This window comes from Meriones unguiculatus, chromosome 17 (genome assembly GCF_030254825.1).
Source record: "Meriones unguiculatus strain TT.TT164.6M chromosome 17, Bangor_MerUng_6.1, whole genome shotgun sequence".
Classification (NCBI taxonomy): Eukaryota; Metazoa; Chordata; class Mammalia; order Rodentia; family Muridae; genus Meriones; species Meriones unguiculatus.
The window spans coordinates 36,811,466-36,832,472 of record NC_083364.1 but is presented as its reverse complement, the minus strand read 5'-3'; the positions used below and the strand labels follow the sequence as shown (position 1 = coordinate 36,832,472).

At 46.7% G+C, this 21,007-nt stretch overlaps 2 protein-coding genes and 1 long non-coding RNA gene across 6 annotated transcripts in view; 1 reads left to right on the top strand and 2 right to left on the bottom strand.

The window, feature by feature from the left end:
• Snx4 (sorting nexin 4) overlaps positions 1 to 2,392 on the bottom strand; it is a 54,724-nt gene extending 52,332 nt beyond the window's left edge. The window contains exon 1 of the mRNA XM_021651539.2: positions 2,205 to 2,392. Within this exon, the coding sequence (XP_021507214.1) occupies positions 2,205 to 2,345 (141 nt within the window). The 5' untranslated portion in view covers positions 2,346 to 2,392. The remainder of the gene's footprint in view (positions 1 to 2,204) is intronic.
• A 6,469-nt stretch (positions 2,393 to 8,861) lies between these two features.
• Positions 8,862 to 14,795, top strand: LOC132648538 (uncharacterized). 2 transcript variants are annotated; one of them, XR_009586959.1, is made up of 3 exons: positions 8,862 to 8,963; positions 12,793 to 12,979; positions 13,102 to 13,446. It is a non-coding gene; the product is annotated as an uncharacterized LOC132648538 (long non-coding RNA). The 2 variants fall into 2 exon arrangements; XR_009586958.1 differs by lacking the exon at positions 8,862 to 8,963 and adding an exon at positions 14,706 to 14,795 and having other exon boundaries at positions 12,577 to 12,979; positions 13,102 to 13,230.
• The window catches only part of Osbpl11 (oxysterol binding protein like 11), a 64,395-nt gene continuing 54,533 nt past the window's right edge, over positions 11,146 to 21,007 (bottom strand). For 2 of the 3 annotated variants that reach the window (XM_021651540.2, XM_021651541.2), the window contains 3 exons: positions 20,253 to 20,435; positions 18,319 to 18,472; positions 11,146 to 12,618 (listed from right to left, as the gene is read on the bottom strand). In XM_021651540.2, the coding sequence (XP_021507215.1) occupies positions 12,556 to 12,618; positions 18,319 to 18,472; positions 20,253 to 20,435 (400 nt within the window). In that variant the 3' untranslated portion in view covers positions 11,146 to 12,555. The remainder of the gene's footprint in view (positions 12,619 to 18,318; positions 18,473 to 20,252; positions 20,436 to 21,007) is intronic. The other variant, XR_002476947.2, reaches the window with a different exon arrangement.

Sequence of the window (21,007 nt, the reverse complement as noted above, 5' to 3'; positions counted from 1 at the left end):
ATTTTGCAATAAGAGATATTTAAGAGGAAGTTCATGGTAATAATACTCCTTAAAACAGCAGAACTTTCATTATCCAACTATTCATAAACAGAAGAAATTTTAAAAAAATGAACTACACAGAAAAGACCAGACTATAAAGTCATAAAAATAAATGAGCTAAGACACTTTTGAGATAAATCCAAAAGGAAAGAAAGCATATGGAAAATATTTCATTTAGCCAAGCGTGGTGGCTGCACGCCTTTTTTTGGGGGGGGAGGGGGGTCCAGAGAGTGTTTCTCTGTGTAGCCTAGGCTGTCTTCGAACTCACAGAGATCTGCCTGCCTCTGCCTCTCAGAGTGCTGGGATTACAGGTTTGCACCACTCTGCCTGGCTCTGGTGGCTCAGGCCTGTAATCCCAGCACTGGGGGAGACAGGGGCAGTTAGATCTCTGAGTTGGAGGCCAGCCTGGACTACAGAGTGAGTTCCAGGGCAGCCAGGGCTACACAGAGAAACCATGTCTTGAAAAACTTGGGGAAAAAAAAAAGTATGTGGCCATGCAGAAGACCCAGGTTCTGTTCCCAGCATCCACATGGTGGCTCACAACCATCCCTATCTCCACTCCAGAGGATCCAATGCCCCCTTCTGACCTCCACAGGCTTGCACAGGATACATATACACACATGCGCGCGCGCGCACGCACACTCACACTCACTCAGGCAAAACACTCATACACACAAAATAAAAAGAGTCCACACTGCTCTTGAAGGACACAAGTTCAGTTCCCAGTACCCACGTCAGGCAGCTCCTATAACTGCAGCTCCAGAAAGCTACACCCAAACTCAGAAAGTCATACTCCAACACAGACACATATACATAATAAAAGAAAAGCCAATATCAAAACTATGTACTAGCCAGGCATAGCGGCTCATGCCTTTAATATCGAGAGGCAGATCTGTGTGTTCCAGGACAGCAATGGCTACGTACTGAGACAATGCCTGGTGGGGGAGAAGACATACTATATGATTGCACCTATATGACATTCCTGGAAAGGAAAAAGAAATGACGAAAAGCAAAAGACCAATGGGTGAGGGGTTAGCGGAGAGGAAAGAACAGGCAAAACACAGGATTTTTAGAACAGTGAATTTATATGGCAGTATGCGATGGATCCTGTCATTATCTTCCCAAATCCACAGAATGTTGGTCATCAAGAGTGAACTCTAAACTATGGACTTTGGTGCCAACCTGGGCTCATTCAGTGTAACAGAAACCAGTCTGGTGGGAAATGCCGGTAGGGCACAAGTCTGAATGTGCGAAGCGAGTAAACGGGGAAAATTTCCCCGTTTGCCTTTCAGCTGCACGGTGAACCTAAAACTGTTGTTAAAAATTGCAGTTTTTAACTTAGGAGTACACAGAAATGCTTTTAAGCAGTCAAACCCTCCAGCTGCTGAGAAGTCCCTAGCTCGTCTCGAAACTTAGCCCTTTCTAAAGATGCAGCCATCGCCAAGACGGTCGGGTAACTTTACTCGGTAGCACGGACACCTGTTCCAGGGTGCGGGGCAAGAGGGCAGCAGCGGGAACAGCAGCAGCAGCAGCAGCAGCAGCAGCAAAATGGCTAGAGAGGGTCTGAGCAAGCAAGCTCGAGCCCCTGGGCAGGGAGTTTAACCCAGGGCGCTCCAACGCGCTCCCTAAACGCCGTGCAGGCCGTCTGGCGTGGATTCATTCCATTCTCGGATGGCTACACAAGGCTCCACTCCCCGCCTCTCCTCAACCGGAGAAAGCCCCGGTGACCCACGGGCGTCGGGGTGGGAGGGGACAGATCCGTCCCCGAAACCAAGGGACGGCCAAAGACAAGAGTTCCACAAACGCCTCTTCTTCACGCGACGCTCACGTCCATTTCCCGAGAGGGCAGCAGGCCAGACCCTCCCTTGCGGCGCCCCCTCGCCGCTCGCCCGCCCGGGGGTGTAGCCGCCTCCCGGCGACCCCCTCGGCCGGCCGGAAACCGCGGCGAGCCTCTTCAGGGTCACACCGGGGGGACGCGCCCCCTGACCCCCGCGAGCCGCGCCCACGCGGCCCTGCGGGCCGCCGCGCCCGCGGGTCCACGGCCGCTCCGCTCCGGGTCATCCTCCGGCCTCCGGGCCAGCGCTCCCCCAGCCCCAGCCAGGGCATCCGGCCCGGCCCGCTAGGCCCGGCCCCAGGCCCGAAGCCTCCGCCGCCCCTCTCCTCACCGTGTCGCCCCCTGAGCCGTCTCCCCTGGTGTCCTCGGTCTCCTCGCCGACCGCGGCTTCCAGCACGGCGCCAGGGCCGCCCAGCGGCTCCACGGGTGCGGGCTGCAGCAGCTTGTCGGGGTCCGGAGGTGCCTGCTCCATAGCTGCAGTCCGGCACCGCGAGCCCAGTGCGCCTGCGCCACGCCTGGGCCTCGGCCGCCCCGCCCCCTCCGCGTCGTAGCCCCGCCCTTCGCTCCGGTGGTCCCGCCCCTTGCCTCCAGAAGCTCCTCCCAGGCAGCGGAGAACCCCGGAGGCCGGACTGCACCCAGAACCCGGGATGGAGTTATGTAGGGGACAGCTGGGGGGCTCTGCAGAGGGATCCGGTCAGCCACAAAACTGGAAATCTGGGAGAACCGGTGGAGACATAAAGAAACGGAGGTCAAGCGAACTCAAGAACTAAGTGCAGAAATCATTTAGGTTGGGGGTCATTCAAAAGACAGGCAGAGTTGCCTCCTTTCGTTTCCCCACGCAAAGTACCGGAGCAGCGTCGATGATTAACTTTCAGGGAGTTGAGTAACATGCTCAGCAGAAGCTGACGCTTGAGGGTTCGAGGGAGGCAGAAACTGGCCGAAGCAGGGAGGAGAGCCCTAAATGTTTACGCTTCAGGCGCTGAGGCGCTGGAGAGCTGGTTATTTTCTACAGAAGTCTCTTGCAATTTCCTGAACCTACTCCTTGGCAAGATTCGCTGTGGTGACCTGAAGGAAAATGCTTACCGGCTGTAGCCAAACTATGGGACCTTCCCGTAGGCATTTTTCGAACAAAATCTGGTCTTAGTTTTTTAAGGACCAGAACTGATCTTTCTGCCCAGACAGCCTTTTCAAGTTGTGAAACATAATTTCTTCCTCCTGGAATTTTCTGCCTGGGTTGGTGGCAAATTCCATTCATACTCACAGCCTCTCTCATGTGACTTTACAGTAATATGTTTTCAACTCCATCTCCCTCAGCTAGACTTTGGGCTCTTTTAAGGCAGGGACCCCTGTGCTTATTCTCTCCCCCTTCCTCCCTTCATAAAGCCTAGGATATTTATGTTTGAAAGTATTTTATTGTTTACCAGGAATTAGTTAGACCAGGCAAAGTCCCTGAAAACATCTTTTTAAATCAGAAGACTGTTTTACTAATCACAGGACAGACAGATTTATTCTCATTATCTTGTGCTCTTTTCTCAGTAGGATGCTTGCTGTGAGCTGCCCAGTAAGTGGGAACAAGGAAATGAAACCTGGCTTTTTGAGGCCTGAAGCAGACGATGGCATTATCTATGGCTTTGTTTTGTTTAAAAATAAAAACTAGCCTGGTGGTTGTGGTGGCACACTCTTTTTTTTAATCCCAGCACGTGGGAGACAGAGGCAGGTGAAGCTCTGAGTAGAGGCCTGCCTGATCTACACAGAGAGACCCTGTCCCAAAAATAAATAGCCGGGCGGTGGTGGCACATGCCTTTAATCCCAGCATTTGGACACTGCATGTACATGATGCACATACATTCATGTAGACACTTTTAGACCTGGCCTGGGCAGCATCTTAGCTAAATCAGAAGGCAACTCATAAATAAGTCTGTTTCTACCTGTTCTTCCTAACGGCTGTGGGATTCTATAATAAAAAGTTACTAGAATGTAGATGGGCTTGACGGCTCCCAGCATTTTCTCCTGGCCCAGAGAGCTATTTGCTTGGAATCTGCTGAATTAATGAATCAGTATGTAGGTGGGTGAGGGCATCAGAAGAAATGCGTACCCAAATAATCACAAGCCTCAGCTTCCCTTCATTAAAGCCAGCTAGGCAAGAGAGCCAGCCTCCTAGCTTCCTGCTGCCAGCCGTGTTACCGTTCCTGGTGCCACCCAGCCACCTTCCAGGAGCATATTCTCACCTTCCATTGCGCAGGCTGCAGTGATCGAATTCAGGTCGTCAGGTTTAGCATCAAGTGCCTTAACCCCTGAGCCATCTCACCTGCCCTAAGTTGGTGTTTTTGAAGATCACTGAGTGCAAGTTACTAAAAGCCAGTGAAGCTAGAGAGGCCGTTTCCCCTGCTTTCATCATCTATCCAAGAGTTAAGCCACCTTGGCCTCTACTCCTTGGTCTGACAACAGAGCTCTGAGTCAGCTGATTAACTATAGGAACCACAAACCTCAGCCCCAAGGGAATGGGGGCGAAGAGTGGGTTGTTTGTGTTTGTGTGTTTTTGTGTGTGCTCAAGAACATGTATGTTTCTTTCTGTGGATAAATTAACCCCTTGGGGCAGGCATGTCCTTTTCTATTGGGGCAGGAGGCTGAGGTCTGATAATGAGTGAGCTGAGTTCCAGCAGCCAGCTAGCTGCCTGTGACTGTGAGAGTACCAAGTAGTCCCAAAAGTGGGTAGGAAACTCGAAACAGTACCACCTCCAGGCCAGGAGATGACACAGGCCCAGCAGTGTGTCCTAGTTCCAAAGTAAAGGAGACAGGAAGTGGGGGCTCACAGGGGTAGGAAGATGAAGACTTTGGCTTGAGATTTCTGGGGAAGGAAAGAGAAGTATGGTCTACCGAGGACTGAGATGACCTGGCTGAGAAAATTGTCAAAGTCCTTCCTTCCTTCCTTCCTTTCTTTTTTTCATATCTTCCTCCACGCAGGGATTCACTGTGTAACCCAGGCTGGCCTCAGACTGTTGGACCCCCTTCCTCTACCACTGAGTGCTGGGAAAACAGAGGGCCACCACCACCCCAGGGTAGAATCTTTCTACCAGCAGAGCATGGTGGCAAAAGCCTTTAATCCCAGCACTCAGAGAGGCAGAGGCAGGTGGATCTCTGTGAGTTCAAGGCCAGCCTGGTCTACAAATTGAGTCCAGGAACTGCCAAGGCCACACAGAGAAACCCCGTCTTAGAAAAAAAAATTCTACCTAGAAGTACATTTTTCTGAAAACAACACACCTTATTCAGAAAAAGGCTTCCCGGAAGGGAAGGAACCCTCCCTTAGTCTAGAGGAGGTGATTCAGGCTGGAAGCTGTCATTTTACAAACCTCAGAGTGGGTTTGGATTTTACCCCATTGGAAACTAAGATCCGGGAAGAGGGTCGGAAATCCATCCTCTGCTCTGATTCCCCTCGCAGCCCTGGACGCAGCGAGGAAAAGGAGGCAACTCTGGCGAGGACCGTGTCTCGCGTCTTTACAACCCACCGCACGCATGAAATGGATGCCAAAGGAGGCTCCGGGCTCCGGGCACAGCACACTAGTGCTGTTAGAGAAGTGACTCAAGGGTGAGCCCACACGGAAGCTGTCACTTGTCACTTCTGTGGGAGGGTGCCCTGCAGGCTGTACAGCAGAGGAAGGTCATCAGGGTGCGCCAAGAAGGAACTCGGATCAACGTTAAACCGGAGACTCCCGAGAGAAAGACCAGTACCACAATTTCTGAGCCAAATCTGTAGCAAGTCCAGGACGATGGACTCTTGCCAGGTCCATTCTGGGGTTCTCAGAAAAGAGCAACAATTCACATTTTTCAGAGACTTGTAAACCCATAAGGCTTCCACATTTCCCGTTACATCCAATCAGGGGCAAGCACATATTCTGAGGTACTTACTTCTTGCCCGACCTCATGTGTAAGGAAGGACACCCAGGGCAGGTGGGTCAAACAAATTAGTTTAGGAGAGTGAAAACGAGCGATTTGTTCTCTTTATAAACAACAGCCTCTAGCATTTAAGGAAGTAACTGTCCTTAGGCAAGGGACTTACAGGTTGGAGGCTTTTTTTCTTTTTGTTTTTTTTTTTTTTGTTTCATGGATATCTTAAGCACAGTAATTAAAACTTAAGATGTAACTTTGGCTCTCACATTGGCGTGATTTTGGTGACCAGATCATTTTACCTTAGCCGTGTTTAAGAACAGCACAAGTTTGGAGAGAAGTTTTCTGACCACAATTAACTCATCCCAAATGCACAACAGCTTTAAGGCAGGTTTCCACGGAGAGCCTTTCCTAAGCACATCCGGCTGCTTTCACAATAGGTGCTGCTGGCTCAGAGACAGGGCCCAAGATTTGGGACCTGGGGAGACTTTGACAAACGATTACCTGTAGGGGTCAGGCTTGGGCTGGCCCTAACATAACATAGAAGTCACTTAGGCTGTGGTAAAGTACAAATGACATCTCTTACAAGGATGAGTTCTATTGCCTAGAAGTAATGCTCAAGGCTTTAGAGGGAAAAGGTCTGGGACAGCTTGGCATGGCGACACATGCCTTTAATCCCAGCACTAGGGAGGCAGAGACAGGTGGATCTCTGCGTTCAAGGCCAGCTTGATCTACAAAGCGGGTTCCAGGACAGTCAAGGCTACACATAGAAACCCTATCTCGAAAAACCAAAAAGGTCTGGAATAAACAAATTCTGGACAACAGGGGCTGAGGCCTGGCTTGAAAGGTAGCAGAGAATCACCAGGTTTGTAGACTACATTCATTCCCGGCGACATTCCAAGGGGAACAGCTAAAGCATCTCATTCCATTGAAGAGATAAGCTGTGTACCTAAGTCTCCTGCCTTCTCCAGTGCTTATCTGTGTACACAAAACCCTTCTGCCCTCTACAACTTCTGTGCCTGGAGTCTTTTGCAGAAGAAAATGAATTCAAGTGCCGCTGGACAGCTTTTCTTATTCTTGCTTTGTACAGGACAGGGGGATGAAGCCAGGGCCTATGCACATTTGAGGCAAGTGTTTCCCTGGGCTGTAAAATAGTTGGTGGGAAAGCACTTGCCTTGAATGTGCAAGGGCCTGGACTTGATTCCCGGTACTGAAAGGAAAAAAAATATCCTTCAAATACTTTTCCCTCAAATGAAAGTGTTCCTTTGAAGTAGGTATAGTGACCAGGAGGGAAGAAAGCTCTGTCTGTCTATCTGTCTCTCTCTCTCTCTCTCTCTCTCTCACACACACACACACACACACACATTTGGTCTTCTTGGTGGTTGCTATTTTTGTTTGTTTGTTTGTTTCTTGAGACAGAGAACCATGTAGCAGAGGATGACTTTGAACTCCTTCCCAATCTTGCTGCCTCCACCTCACAACTTCACTTCCCTTCTCTTTTAAATTCTAATTAAACTTTCAGAAAATGAATGCATGTGCCTGGGACAGAGTACTGGGATTAGAGGCATGCACCACCACTATACACCAGAAGAGGGCACCAGATCTCATTATAGATGGTTGTGAGCTGCCCTGTAGTTGCTGGGACTTGAACTCAGGACCTCTGGAAGAGCAGCCAATGCTCTTAACCTCTAAGCTATTTCTCCAGCCCCCAAATTGTACTTCTCTTAAAAAAAAATTTACTTTCTTACACACGTATGTATGTGTGTATCTGTGTTGTGTTGGTCAGTGTTCTATTGCTGTGAAGTGACACCATGACCATGGCAACTCTAATAAAAGAAAGCATTTAATTGGGGCTGGCTTACAGTTCCAGAGGTCCATATCATCATGGCAGGAAGCATGGTGGGACATAGGCAGAAATGGTGCTGGAGAAGGAGCTGCAAGTTACCGTCTATGATGACCAAGAGAGAGACTTGGCATGGGTTTTTGGAACCTCAAAGTCCAACCCCAGTGACACACTTCCTTCAACAAGGCCACGACTCCCAATCCTTTCAAACAGTGCCGCTTCCTGATGACCAAGCATTCAAATAAATCTATGAGCCTGGGGGGAGGGGCATTCTCATTCACACCACCACAGGGTATGTGTGCAGGTGTCCACTCTTGTGCAGAGGCCAGCAAAGGGCAGTGGTGACCTCCTCTATCACTCTGCTTCCTCCTGGGAGGCAGGATGTCTCCTTGGACCTGGGACTTGGGTTTTTCCCTCGGCCAAGCTGGAAGCCAGTAATCCTTAGAGACCCTCTTACCTCCAGTGTCCTCAGAGCTGTGGTTACAGCTGTGAACAGGATGCCTGGCTTGTTACAGGAGTGTTGGGATCTATACTCCAGTCCTCATAATGGCACAAGTACTCATAACACTAAGCCATTTCTCCAGCCCCCACAAACTGTACTTCTATATGTTAGAAACAAATACTTTGAAAGTGAAAGAAATTTAAATGCCATTCATAAATGATATAAAAAGAAAACATGGGGTCAGTTTGGATTGGAAATGTATTGAAGATATATACTAAAAAATTATAAAATATTGATCAGAAAAAATTAAAGACTGAGCCACACCTTTATTTCCAGCTCTCAGGAGGCAGAGGCAGAGGCAGACAAGATCTCTGAGTTTGAGGTCAGCCTGGTCTACAGAGAGAGTTCCAGGAGAGACAGGGCTAAACAGAAAAACAATGTCTTGAAAAAAAAGACAAAAAAATAAAGACTGAAATAAGTGATATATTGTTATTTGTGTATATTGCTTAGAAGACAATATTGGTAAAGTGTCATTCTTCCTAAATTAACCTGTTCATTTAATAAAACAGTATCAGTGTCCTAGTCTGTAATGGCATGGTCTGGTGCTTTGTATTTGACTGATACTTATCCCCTCCCCCCGCCCCCGAGTTCTCTTGCTATCTTTTGTGTTCACTCACACGCCCCAAAATGACGTTTGTAATCCTTGCCTCCAAAATATCCCTGATTGACTGAATAAATGCCTACACACCTGGGCAGGGCAGAAGTTAGGGAGGCATGGCCAAGGTTCCGGTGCTTGGAGGAGTAGAGGATCATGGGAAGAAGGAGGAAGAGACAAGTAGGGGAGGAGAAAGGTGTCTCCGTGGGGTTGGCTGTAGAGAAGCACACGGCAGGATCGATGCGGATGGAGGAAGGCAGCCCAGGTGAGAAACGTGTGCAAATATTTGTGGATTATGGATGGGAAGTGGCCCAGACTGGCATGATTAGAACAGCTGCCACAGGACACGGGGGACCAGGAGATAGAGGTAGTTTAGGAGGTTTTTATCTGCCCTGCCCCAGCCTTAGCTAAAATCTATCTGGTATCTGTGTTTTTTATTGATTATGGCAGCAGGTTAAATAAAACCACCCTGGTAATTATAGGCTTTTGATTAATAAGCATGCCCTCTCCTGGCCTCCACAGGCACTGTGCTCGTGTTAACATGACACACACAATTTTTAAAAAAAGTTAAAATTTCTAAAAACATACGCACACTCACTGATTTTAGAAACATATGTAAAGGCAATTCAATAAAGAAAGATGATATTAAACTGGAAGCCAGTGCAGTGAAAACACTGAACTAGACGACTCTGTAGAAAAAAAAAAAAAGTTTATTTAGGGAACAAGCTGCCAGGCTGTTTCACGGAACAGAGAGCAGCAGCTTGGCAGGAAAGCGAGCAGATTTGATATGACAGTCAGCGGGGTCAGGGGCTTTGAGCTGATGCAGGCTGTTCCAGTTAATTTGGAACTACATGCTGGAGAAGGGAAGTAGCAGCTTCCCTGAAACAGAAACTTGCATCCCAGGCTTTCTGAGGAAGGCTGAGTTTAGCTTTCTACGTTTACTCGCACTAATGAGGCCAGGGTGGGCCTGGGCTCCCATCTTAGGACATTGTCAGTGGTACTGCCATTTGGGGAGCCTTCTTTGTGACCTAACATAAACAGTGATAGAAAAATTAAGAATTCACATGCAAAACTAAAAACAACCACCTTGTGATAATACAGGCCTGTAATCCCTGGATGGAGAAACAGAGTCAGGGAAATCACCACACGATTGAGAACAGCCTGGTCTACATAGCAAACTCAAGGCTAGCCTGACACATCAGCAGGTGGTGACACACGCCTTTGATCCCAACACTTAGGAGGCAGAGGCTGGCGCAGATCCCTGAGTTCAAGGGCAGCCTGGTCTTCAGAATATGACCGTGACTCTAAAAACTCTTCAAAAAAATTTGTTTTGATACTTGTTTTACAGCATGTTAGAGAATACAGTTGATATAGGAAGATGACTGAGTGGGGCTAAAGAAGAGAAGACAGTTGGTGCAGAAAAGAGATTAAGCAGAATGAAAACAGAAGAGAGCTGAAAGTGAACTGGCCTAGCAGAGTGAGAAGACAAGTGATGACAGCTGAGCCAGGAGAAGCTGAGCAGACAGGCTAGAATGTGTTAAGAGTTGGAAGCTGCCAGTATTGGAAAACTTGGGAGAAATGACTGGTTAAGCACGATGTTGGGGAGTTGCGGGGAGAGCAGTTGGGAGAAACCTTTGAAGGGGATGGGCTGGAAACTGGGAAGAGGGCTGGCTGGGAGTTAAGAGAACTGGCTGCAGTGTCTAAGAAAAGGAGACCTTAAGTAGCAAAAAAATCAAAGCTACAACTGGTGCCCAACATGGGGCTTGAACCCTGAGATTAAGAGTGTCATGCTCAACCACCTGAGCTTACACCTAAGGAAGAATAGGAAAACACAATACAGCAAGCGTGGTGGTTTAGAAGAAAATGGACCCCGCAGCTCTCACAGACAGGCACTGTTAGGAGGGGTGGCTTGTTGAACTATGTGTGGTTTTGCTGGAGGAAGTGGTCACTGTAGTGTGATTCATTCTTTTCCTGTTGCCTCTGGATCCTGATGCAGAAATCTCAGCTCCTTCTCCAGCGCCATGTCTGCCTGCTCCATGGTGACAATGGAGTACACCTCTGAAATTGTAACCCAGCCCCAGTTAAATGTTTGCCTTTATAAGAGTTGCTGTGGTCATGGTGTCTCTTCACAGCAATAGATACCCTAACTAAGACAGTAAGATAAAACAAAAAAAGTATCATAATAGGATTTGGAAAGGCACAAGAAACACATATAGACACAGAGACACACTTTTGTTCAAGAATCCCATAAAAACACAAAACAAAAGATGCCACTGAGTTTGTTTCGTGTTGGCCTGCCCCTAGGAGTGTTTGCTTCCCCGGTGAGAGTCCCTGGAGAGAACAAATGTTTCGTTTTCAAGTGGCTACCATTTGGAGAGTTTGGGGTTGGCGGAGTGTGTGTCACAAATACAAGCCATTTCTCTCCATTCACAAAGCAGACAACCGCATTGCTCTTCTCCATTTTTATTATTTTTCAAATTTCTCAGCACATGAACTATAGCTCATTTAAAATTTTCTTCAGTGCACTTCACAGCAAAAATGAAAAGGGAATCAATTTAAATGGTTGTACACAAATTCTTTTAATTTACAGTTTGCTGAAAAATCATTGTCACTGTTTTCATCCTATTAACCCTACTAAGAAAACAGTTTTTTCAGAGCACGGATGCAGCCGCCTGGCGCGGCTGATGGGTTTCAGGTGCATGTTTGCACGCCGACTGGAAGACCACCCGGGCGGGAGCAGGGTAAGGCACCACTCTGGGACAGCGAAGGTAGCTTGCAGTAACGAGTGTCAGCACCTCGAGGGTGCTCAGCAAATACTTGGATAAATGAAAACCATAATTAGCACTGTTCTGTTCATTGCCAGCAATTCCTCAACCCCAGTAAAACACCTATTTAAAACAAACAAACAAACAAACAAAAAAACCAATCTGTACCTGAATGCAAATTCCTGCTTATTTCATGGCCTCTCTTCAGCATTTAAATTTCCTTGAAAAGAAAATGAAACCATTCTTCACGTGCACTCAGTCACATACATAATTGAATTACTGACAGACATGAACAGGTTTTAGTTCTAACTTCTGTGTGAACAGAGGTCAGATAAAGCAAACTTACTCAGGATAGCACATAATACTGAAATTGAACCAACACATGAAAATAGGTAAGGAAAAAGTAACAGTTTTGTTTTTTAATATTTGCTATTTTTTTAATGCCTTAGTTCTTGAGAAAGGCCAAAATCTAATTTTGACATGAACACAGTTTAAAAAATTGTCTCTTAAGTGTATATTTAATAAAACTAGGTATTGAAAAATGTTCTGAAATTTTTCAAGTCAATGTTGTTTTCAAGTATATTAAAATGCTCAGAAGAAAAAAAAATTCCTCCATGGTTACAATTCTAATTATAAATACACTTTTAAAAGAGAGCTCCACCAGAGTGAGCAGCGGGCTTCCACAGACACAGGCGCGGCCTCTGGAGGAAGAGGCCGTGCTACACAGCCCAGTGATGTGTGAGCACTGACTTCAGGCACAGTGGCTGAATCCACTTGGAGGTCACGCTCGTCTCCCTCTTGGTTGGCTTCCGAGAGCAGAGCATACTTGTACGGGTCAGTAAAAGGTGACACGGGTACTGGAGGGTGGAAGGCGGTAAGATGGTATTGCTCACGGTGGTGAACAGGCTGCTGAGAGGCCCATCGTGTGTCCATAACGCTTTGGTCTTGCTGCAAGGTGATGGGCTCAAGTAGGTACATTCGTGTTCAGGCTGTACGATTAGGAGGCAGGTCACTCAGTGCAACAACTCTGTCTGAGAGGGCTTGGGGTACACAGCGGAGAACCTCATTTGGTCCAGTCTTAGAAAGCATGTGTCACTCTGCTGGTTGTGATGGAATTACTTTCCAAAGGGGTTTGTGATAAACCCAGCCTTCTCCCTGAAACAAGTAGAGAGAGAGGGAATTAAAGCGCCATCCTGCCAGCATCTCCAAATCAGAAACCCAACCAGGAGCAACAGCAAACTCGAGTTTCCTAGGGCCTCCGTGCTTGAGACCTCACACCAGGCCTGCAACTTAGGGGGATGTGGTTTGAATGTGAATTGTTTTCCATAGGTGGATGGTGTGTTTAGAAGGTAGTTGGGTTGCTGGATCCCAGAAGGATTTTGCCCAGCTCTGCTTTCTATTGACCTGACTGCCAAGGTGACATAACCAGCCTTCTCAAGCTCCTCGTACCCCCACCTGAACAGACTATAGGCTCTGAAGTGGAGGCCAGAATGAATCCTTCCTCCTTTACATATCGGTCAGTACTCTGTCAGAGGCAAGGGAAGTCACTGTGGGATGTGGAAATACAGTTTGACTCTTAGACATGTAGTTTTGCAGAAGTCACTTGTAGCAATTTTGCCATTTGCCAAAATGTTGCAGAATGAGCCTTACAACTCATGGGCAGCAGGCAGAGCACAAGGAAGCCTTCATGAAGTAAAGGCCAAAGAAATGGATGCAGCAGCCAGAGCGGAAATGTGGCAGTCAAGGTCAGGGTAATGGGGACTGCAGGTCAGTGTGCAAAGGGTTAGGCTTGAACTCTGTCTTTATTCCCCATGTCTCCTTTAATTTAGTCATAATTCAACTAAGCCAGTCAGGTTCCTTGGAGCTGCCGTGAGTAAGCACTGTCTTTGATAGGCCCTGTTTTAACAATGATTCCTAAGGACCAGTTTATGCAGATCTACCAAACTTTAAGTCAGCTCCTCTTCTTTCACCCCAGTACTAACCAACCCCAGTCGTTCTCACCTGTTCTTTCACTCCGCCTAGAAATTCATACTTGCTAACCTCAAGCTTGGAACTGAGCTTACTCTCTGTCCTCAACTGCAACTGTGTTTAATGGGGTCTCCCTTCATGTCCTTAACAAAAGCAAGCACGGGGCTCTTCATTTTATGAGATCACCTGGTCTACAGACCCGAGAGCCCTACATTGTCCTTTGAGACAAATATCGGCTAACCACATTATACAACGTCATCTTATTTTATAGACAAAAACAGAGGCTCTGAGCTCAGTGGGTGGCATACACCTGTAATCCCAGCACTTGTAGGCTGAGGCAGGAGGGCTGAGTGTGAGCACAGCAGAAAGGAAATGGAGGCTGTGAGAAGTGAACATTTTCACAACAATATTTACAAAGCATCTGTGACGCGCTAAGCTCTGTGGAGGACCACATGGGAGACACAGCAACTTCTCATAACCTAGGAATCTCGGCAGCAAAGAGCCATGCATTAGGACAGTGGCTCACATTCAGAACTCGGTGAGCACCCTCGGCCTTACTGGTACCGTGCAGAGCTTCTCACATGTGACGGCACACATCATCATCAACACACACAGAACAAGGCAGCATTAATATCAGACATCTCTGCCCTGTCTGCTGTACTTGTGTCATGGCTGGCACATGCAAAGGGACCCAGATTTGAGCCTGCATTCCTAAGCTGAGATTCTACAGGCAGTTACCAAAGAACCTCTAGGCTGGAACAGACACATTATTTCATGAGACCTGTTATCATTGTTTTACCTGTCTACCATCACAGTTTGTAGGGACTTAAAAAGAAAAAAGAAAAAGTATTACAAGGGGCTAGCAAGAGGTTTAACAGTTAAGAGCACCTATTGCTCTTGTAGAGGATCCCAGTTTGGTTCCCAGTACCCATATGGGTGGTTCACAACTGTAACTCCAGTTCAAGGACCTTTGACACCCTCTTCCGGCTTCCTCAGGTGCCGGGCACACATATACACATGTAGATAAACACTATTACAACATAAAATAAATCTTAAAAAAATGAGTAGGCTCTCAGGATCTCATAGATGTAACAAAGGAGAAGTTTACATGTTGAGGTGGTGTGAATGAAAATAGCCCCTATAGGTTCACTGGGAATGGCACTATTAGGAGGTGTGGCTTTGTTGGAGTAGATGGGGGGAGGTGTCTGTCACTGGGGGTGGGTTTAAGCTTTCAGAAGCTCAAGCCCAGACTCAGCATCACTCTCTTCCTGTAGAACTCTGGCCAGCACCATGGAGGCCTGCATGCCACCATGCTTCCTGACACGGTGATAACGGACTAAACCTCTGAACCTGTAAGCCAGCCCTAATGAATGTTTTTCCTTTACAAGAGTTGCTGTGGTCATTGTGTCTCTTCACAGCAATAAAACCCAAGACACATGCCATGTCAGTAGCAAGACTGTCAGGGTCATGATGGTGTATGCTTTAAGCCAAGCACTTGGGAGGCAGAAGCAAAGGCAAGGAGATCTCTTAGAGTTTGTATCCCTAGCTTCTTGTTGTAATTAATAATTAAAAAAAAAAATCAAAAACCTGTTGGGCTATATAAAGTTTATTATTAGCCCTAAGAAGATCACAGTGGTATTATTTAAGATGGCTTAGCAAGGAGATCCTGCTAGAGTTGGGGACTGGCCTGGCATTATGTATAATTACTGCCCCCGGAGATCTTGTTCCCGCTCAGAAGAGCACATTCTCACGTAAACCTGTCCCTGCTGTGTACACCTATCCTTGTTGTGTAAACATGCCTGGTCATTACATCCGACTGGCTGATTAAACAGCCTAAACCTGGGCAGGGCAGAATGGGGTAGAAGTGGCTAAGGTTCCCAGGCTTCTGGGTTGAAGAGAGACCAAAGGAGAGAGACAGACAGGAAGAGAGGAGGAAGGAGGACACCACGATGGGTTAGTGTGGAGAAGGAACCACGTGGGCTGGGAGAAAGGACTCCAATAATGGCGGGAAAAGGCCCATACAAGCAAGTACCATGGGATTACGTATGGAAGGGAGACCAGATGAGGATGATTAGAGCAGATGGCATTGGATGGGGGCTGGGAAGTGGATGATGAAGTTAGTGAGACAGTGTAAGTGGAATATCTGTCCGGCCCAAGGTAAATAAGGCAGTTATAAACTCAGGTGTCTATGTCTTATTATTTGTGATAGCGGGTTAAATAATACCACTGTGATCTTCTTAGGGCTAATAATAAACTTTATATAGCCCAACAGGTTTTTTTTTTTTTAATTATTAATTACATCAAGAAGCTAGGGATACAAAGTAAAATCCTGTCTCAAAAAAGAAAAAAAAAAATAAAAAAAAGAATGTATGAATCAGGGCTACCCTTTAAATTTAGTTAGCGGCATGTTTTACAAGCAGCTCCCTGTTTAGCCCAGAGCCAGTTTTTAACAATAGATAGATCTCAATAGATATATCTCTTTCTCCTACTTTTTCCCCCTTTTTTTTTTGAGACAGGGTTTCTCTGTATAGCCCTGGCTGTCCTGAACTCACTCGGTAGACCAGGCCGGCCTCAAACCCAGAGATTCACCTGCCTCTGCCTCCTGGGTGCTGGGATTAAAGATATGTGCCCTTACACCTATTTCTTTAACCCAAGGTAACCTGGGTATAATTGTGAATAGCAATTATAAATATTCATTTGTTATACAAAGATACAGGGTGGAGCTGGTGAGATGGCTTAGCAGGTAAAGGTACTTGCCACTTGAGTCTTGGCAATCTTCCTGGAACCCACATGGTAAAAGGAAAGGATCAACTTTACAAAGTTGTCTTCCTACATCCATATTAGCACATGTGAGGCCTTCTGTCCACAAAATAACAACATAAAATAAAAAAGGAGATGTATTATATTTGTTATTCCTATACAAAAAAAGTTGGTAAAAGATTAGAAAAATTAAGGTACAGAAGCTATGAAATGAATTATGGATTTTAAAAACACTTCCTGAGATATCAGCATCGTGAGGCAAGAATCTTTCCCTGCTATGCTATGTCACCAGCTGACTTCTGGATGTTTATCTATGTGTGTATGTCTGTGCCTGTGTGAGCTCATGTGTACTGTGTGTATGTGTGTGAGGTCAGAGGCCACTGGATCCTCTGGACCAGGAGTTACCGGCATGTGAGCCACTTGACGCGGGTGCTGAGAACTGACCCCAGGTCTTCTGCACAGGTAGCAATGCTCTCCAATCCCAAACTATGGATTGTTTTGTTTTTTATTTTTCCTGACAGGGTTTCTCTGTGTAGCCCTGGCTCTGTAGACTAGACTGGCTTTAAACTCAGAGATTCAGTTGCCCCTGCCTTCTGAGTGTTGGAAGTAAAGGTGTGTGCCATTAGCACCCTACCCAGGATTATGAATTTTTAAAGATGATTTATTTTATGTGTATGAGTGCATTTTAATGTGTACTTTATACATATGGCATACATGTACACCTGTATGCCAGAAGAGGGCATCTGATCCCAGTATAGATGGCTGTGAGCCATCATGTGGTTGCTGGGACTTAAACTCAGCACCTCTGGAAGAGCAGACAGTGTTCTTAACCACTGAGCCATCTCTCCATCCCCAGGATTATTATTAAGGGCAAAATCACAGTGGGATGGCTTTTTAAGTCTCCTTCCTGAGGATGCATTAATTCTCTTAGATTGGCTATTTATAAGAAAACCGTCCCTGGTCTTAGCACTAGTTACTTACTGTTCTCTGGATGCACCAGGAAGTCACAAACAACAAAAGCTATTTTTTAGTCTTTACAATTAGAATCTATCTACACATCACAGAGTTCAACTACAAATCCGTGTGTCAAAATCTGCGAAAACCATGGCCATTTACATGTTCTAAGGCCAGGGATGCATTGTTATAGGTTCTTGCTCTGTTTTGATTTGTTATACAGTGTCTTCTGATGTTATTTTCAAGACTTGCTTTGTGGTAGTTTGGGCTCTAGTCAAGTACTTGAACTCTTTGGTTCTGGTGATCAAACCCAGAGCTTTCAAAACGCCAAGCAAATACTGCACCACTGAACTATCCTCTTAGTCCCTGATAAAAGTTTCTATGCAGTAAGACCACATACTTTAAAAAAACCTCATCATACATCACCCCTGCTTTTCTTTCGAAACGCCTCTACTTCTAGCCACTTCACTATCTCTGCATGGCCAGCGAAATGGCTTCTGTCTCCCTTAAAATATGAAATGTGATGCCTGGAGTGAACAGTTTAAGAGGTGATGCAAAAGATAGTCACCTGCACCCTGCACTTCCAACTATTGAACGTTAGGCTAGCATTTGAGTTTGTGGCCCTTCAAACCCCATCTGATGTGTGGGAAAGCTGTATTACGTGAACAAACTGTGGACAGTCCATGAAAAGCTTCCAGTTAAGCTAGACTCTGTGTGTGTGTGTGTGTGTGTGTGTGTGTTATGTTCATGAGGGTGAGGCCAGATGTAAAGCTGGGTGTTTTCTTCAGTCATTTCTCTTACTTTTTAAGTTTTAAAATTACATTTAACTAACTAACTAACTAATCAATTTTGTATACACGTGTGGAGGTGAACCCCGGGGGAGTCAGTTCTTCCATTATGTGGGTCCTGGGGATCAAACTGAAATCACTGGGCGAGGTGGCAAGCGCCTCACCCGCTGAACAACCTTGGTGGCCTTCCTTCTCCCTTATTTTCTGAGGCACGGAGATTATAGCTTTTTACATGGTTCTGGGGATCTGAACTCCGGTCCCCATGCTCGCACAGAAGGTACTTTACTGACGGGGGCATCTCTCCAGCAGCTCAACACTAAGGAGGTAAGCCAGGGTTCTGGCTTGGGAGACTGTGAGCTGTGGCGTGAGGGCACGCAGAACACACCTCTTTAACAAAGTACTTGGTTTTCCAGGGTGTGCCCGTGTCCGCGCGATGCCTTTCTTCACTTCTCTGGCGCTCTTCCAGGGTACGCTTGTGCTCTGTGGCCTTGTCAATTTCAGATTCTCTCAGGGAGTCCGTTACATTTTTCCATAATCGTCTAAAATTAAAAATGGCCTGCTTTACAAACATTCTTTAAAAAAGCAGTAATTTAAAATTCATAGTAATTTCTGTTGCTTTTTTTAAAATTTCAGTTTATTTACTTTACATCCCAAGGATGCCCTTCCTCTTCTCCTCCCAGTCCCCAGGCCCTGTTCCCCTCTTTCTCCTCTCGCTTTCCTCCCAGAAAAAGCAAGTCCCCTCCCTCAAAATCAACCCTCCCCAGCATATCAAGTCACACCCGGACTGAGCATCCCCTGAGGCCAGGCAAGGCATGCTGCCAGGGGGACGTGATCCAAAAGCAGGCAATAGACTCCCCGTTAGAAAGAGGTCCCTACCCCCCTGGCCAGTGACTCACATGAAGACCAAGCCACCCATTAGCCACATACATCTGTGCAGGGGGCCTAGGTCCAGACCATGCATGCTCCTCAGTTGACATCTCAGACTTTGTAAGCCCCATCATTTAACTTTCGGAGTCAGATCTACACTTCCTGAGTTTCAGAGCACAGACACTGGGATCCTGTTGTTGATGCCCAGACTGCTGCAACTCTTGATGGTTTTTAAATTGAGAAGTTCAATTAAGAAGCTTCTTCTCCAGCTATAAAAACAACTATTTTGTTTTTAGGAAACTTTCAGGAATTAACAAATAACATGAGATATTTGTAGAGTGAAACGCACGAGGCTGAGGATGCAGCTCAACTGGCAGGGTGCCTGCCTAACACGGATGTGATGGTGCCTTCAGCCGCCAGCTCCACATAGAGCCAGGGGTGAGAGGTGGAAGCATGAGGACAGGACGCTTAACATTATCCTAGGCCACACAAAGAGCTCACGACCGGCCTCAGGTACAAGAGCCTTCACACACAAAGGGGAGACAAATAACAACAACAACAAAAGGTAAGATAGAAAAAACGTGCTCTGTAGCTGGGCATTGATGGCGCATGCCTCTACTTCCAGCAGTTGGGGAGACAGAGGCAGGTGGATCACTGTGAGTTCCAGGCCATCCAAGGCTTGCTGCAGTGAGACCTGACTCAAAAAAAAAAAAAAAAAAGAGTTGGTAACTGTGAAAGTCCAGCTATATACTGAGATGCAGCGAAGCTTTCCTCCGAAGGACACTACTGACAGACTCCACACAGAAAACCCTTCAGCAGAATTCTGGGAAATACAGTCCAGCAGTGTCTCTTCAATGCCTGGTTTACTAACAGAGCATGCTATCTGCTGCTATCGTCAGTCCGTTAGGACATGTGACCCTAGTGACAGCAGACACTCTAGGCAGAAAAACTGACTTTAGACAGATGGAGTTGCGAAAGAGAATGTTTCAATGAAGTTTACCAATAATTCACATCTTTGGTACTATGTGGAAACTTGGCCAGGGGTAGCTTGCTTTTTGCATTTATCACTTGGGGAGGGAGTCGCCCCGTGCACTGTGGAGGGCAGAGGGCCACCCCGTGGAGTTGCTGCCTTCTGCCTTTCATGAGTTCAGAGGAACGAACTTGCTGCCAGCCACGTGTGGCAAATGCCCTTCCTGTAGAGCCCTCTCGCCAGCCAGGCATCTGGTTGTTTTCGTGTAGGAGATAAAAATGTGTCAATTACTTTTTTTTCCCCGCTGAAGTTACTACATAGCATAAAATGCCACCCTGGCCAGGGCTTTTAGGGTTCATCAGGCAGACCAACCCTTTCATTTGACAGATGGCAAGGCTCATATAAGCTAAAGAGACTCAGTGCAGTGGCTTAGCTAGGCTCCAGGGCTCCCGACCTCCCTGACTGGACGTGAGGGAACGTACCTGGACTCGAATGGGCCCTGCCGCTCCAAAGGCCGCACCCTCTTCTTCGTCACGGGCAGTTTAGTCAGGTCCACGTACTTGGTGTCCCCACTGCTGTAGGTGAACTCGAGCACGCTGTTCCACTCCCCCTGCGCCCTGCACACCACAGTGCTGGTGACGTTGTGCTTCACCTCCGCTGTGACTCTAGACCAGGTGGGAAGCAAAGGGTTCTTCTTTAGAATGCGGAAGCCCGAGGGCACATCTTGAAATGCCACTTCACAGAGCACATTTCAACGTGTCAGTACTCAAGTCTGGGGAAAACCAATCCTGTGCCAGATCCCCAGATAACTGCTCATATGCATCAGTTTTATTCTTCAGAAAGAATACTGGGCATCAGACTGGACTTCATTAGCCTAAGTGGAAAATTACGTCTAACATGTTTATTATAGTCTAAAAATGACAGCACTACAACCTAGATCTCTTCACTAGTCCCATCTACCTAACACATCTGCAGTTCTAGGGATCGAGCACCCAATATTCATTCATTCATTCATTCATTTCCCCTTAGACAGCTCTCACTACATATAGCTCTGGCTGTCCTGGAACTTATTCTATAGACTAGGCTGGCCTTGAACTCAGAGATGCACCTGCTTCTGCCTTCTGAGTGCAGAGATTAAAGGCCTGAGAAGAAACCTTTAAGTCATCATGCCTAGCCCAAAAAGCATAAGTCAATACAAAACCCGGACAAGTCATTAAGACTTAGAGAAACATGAAAT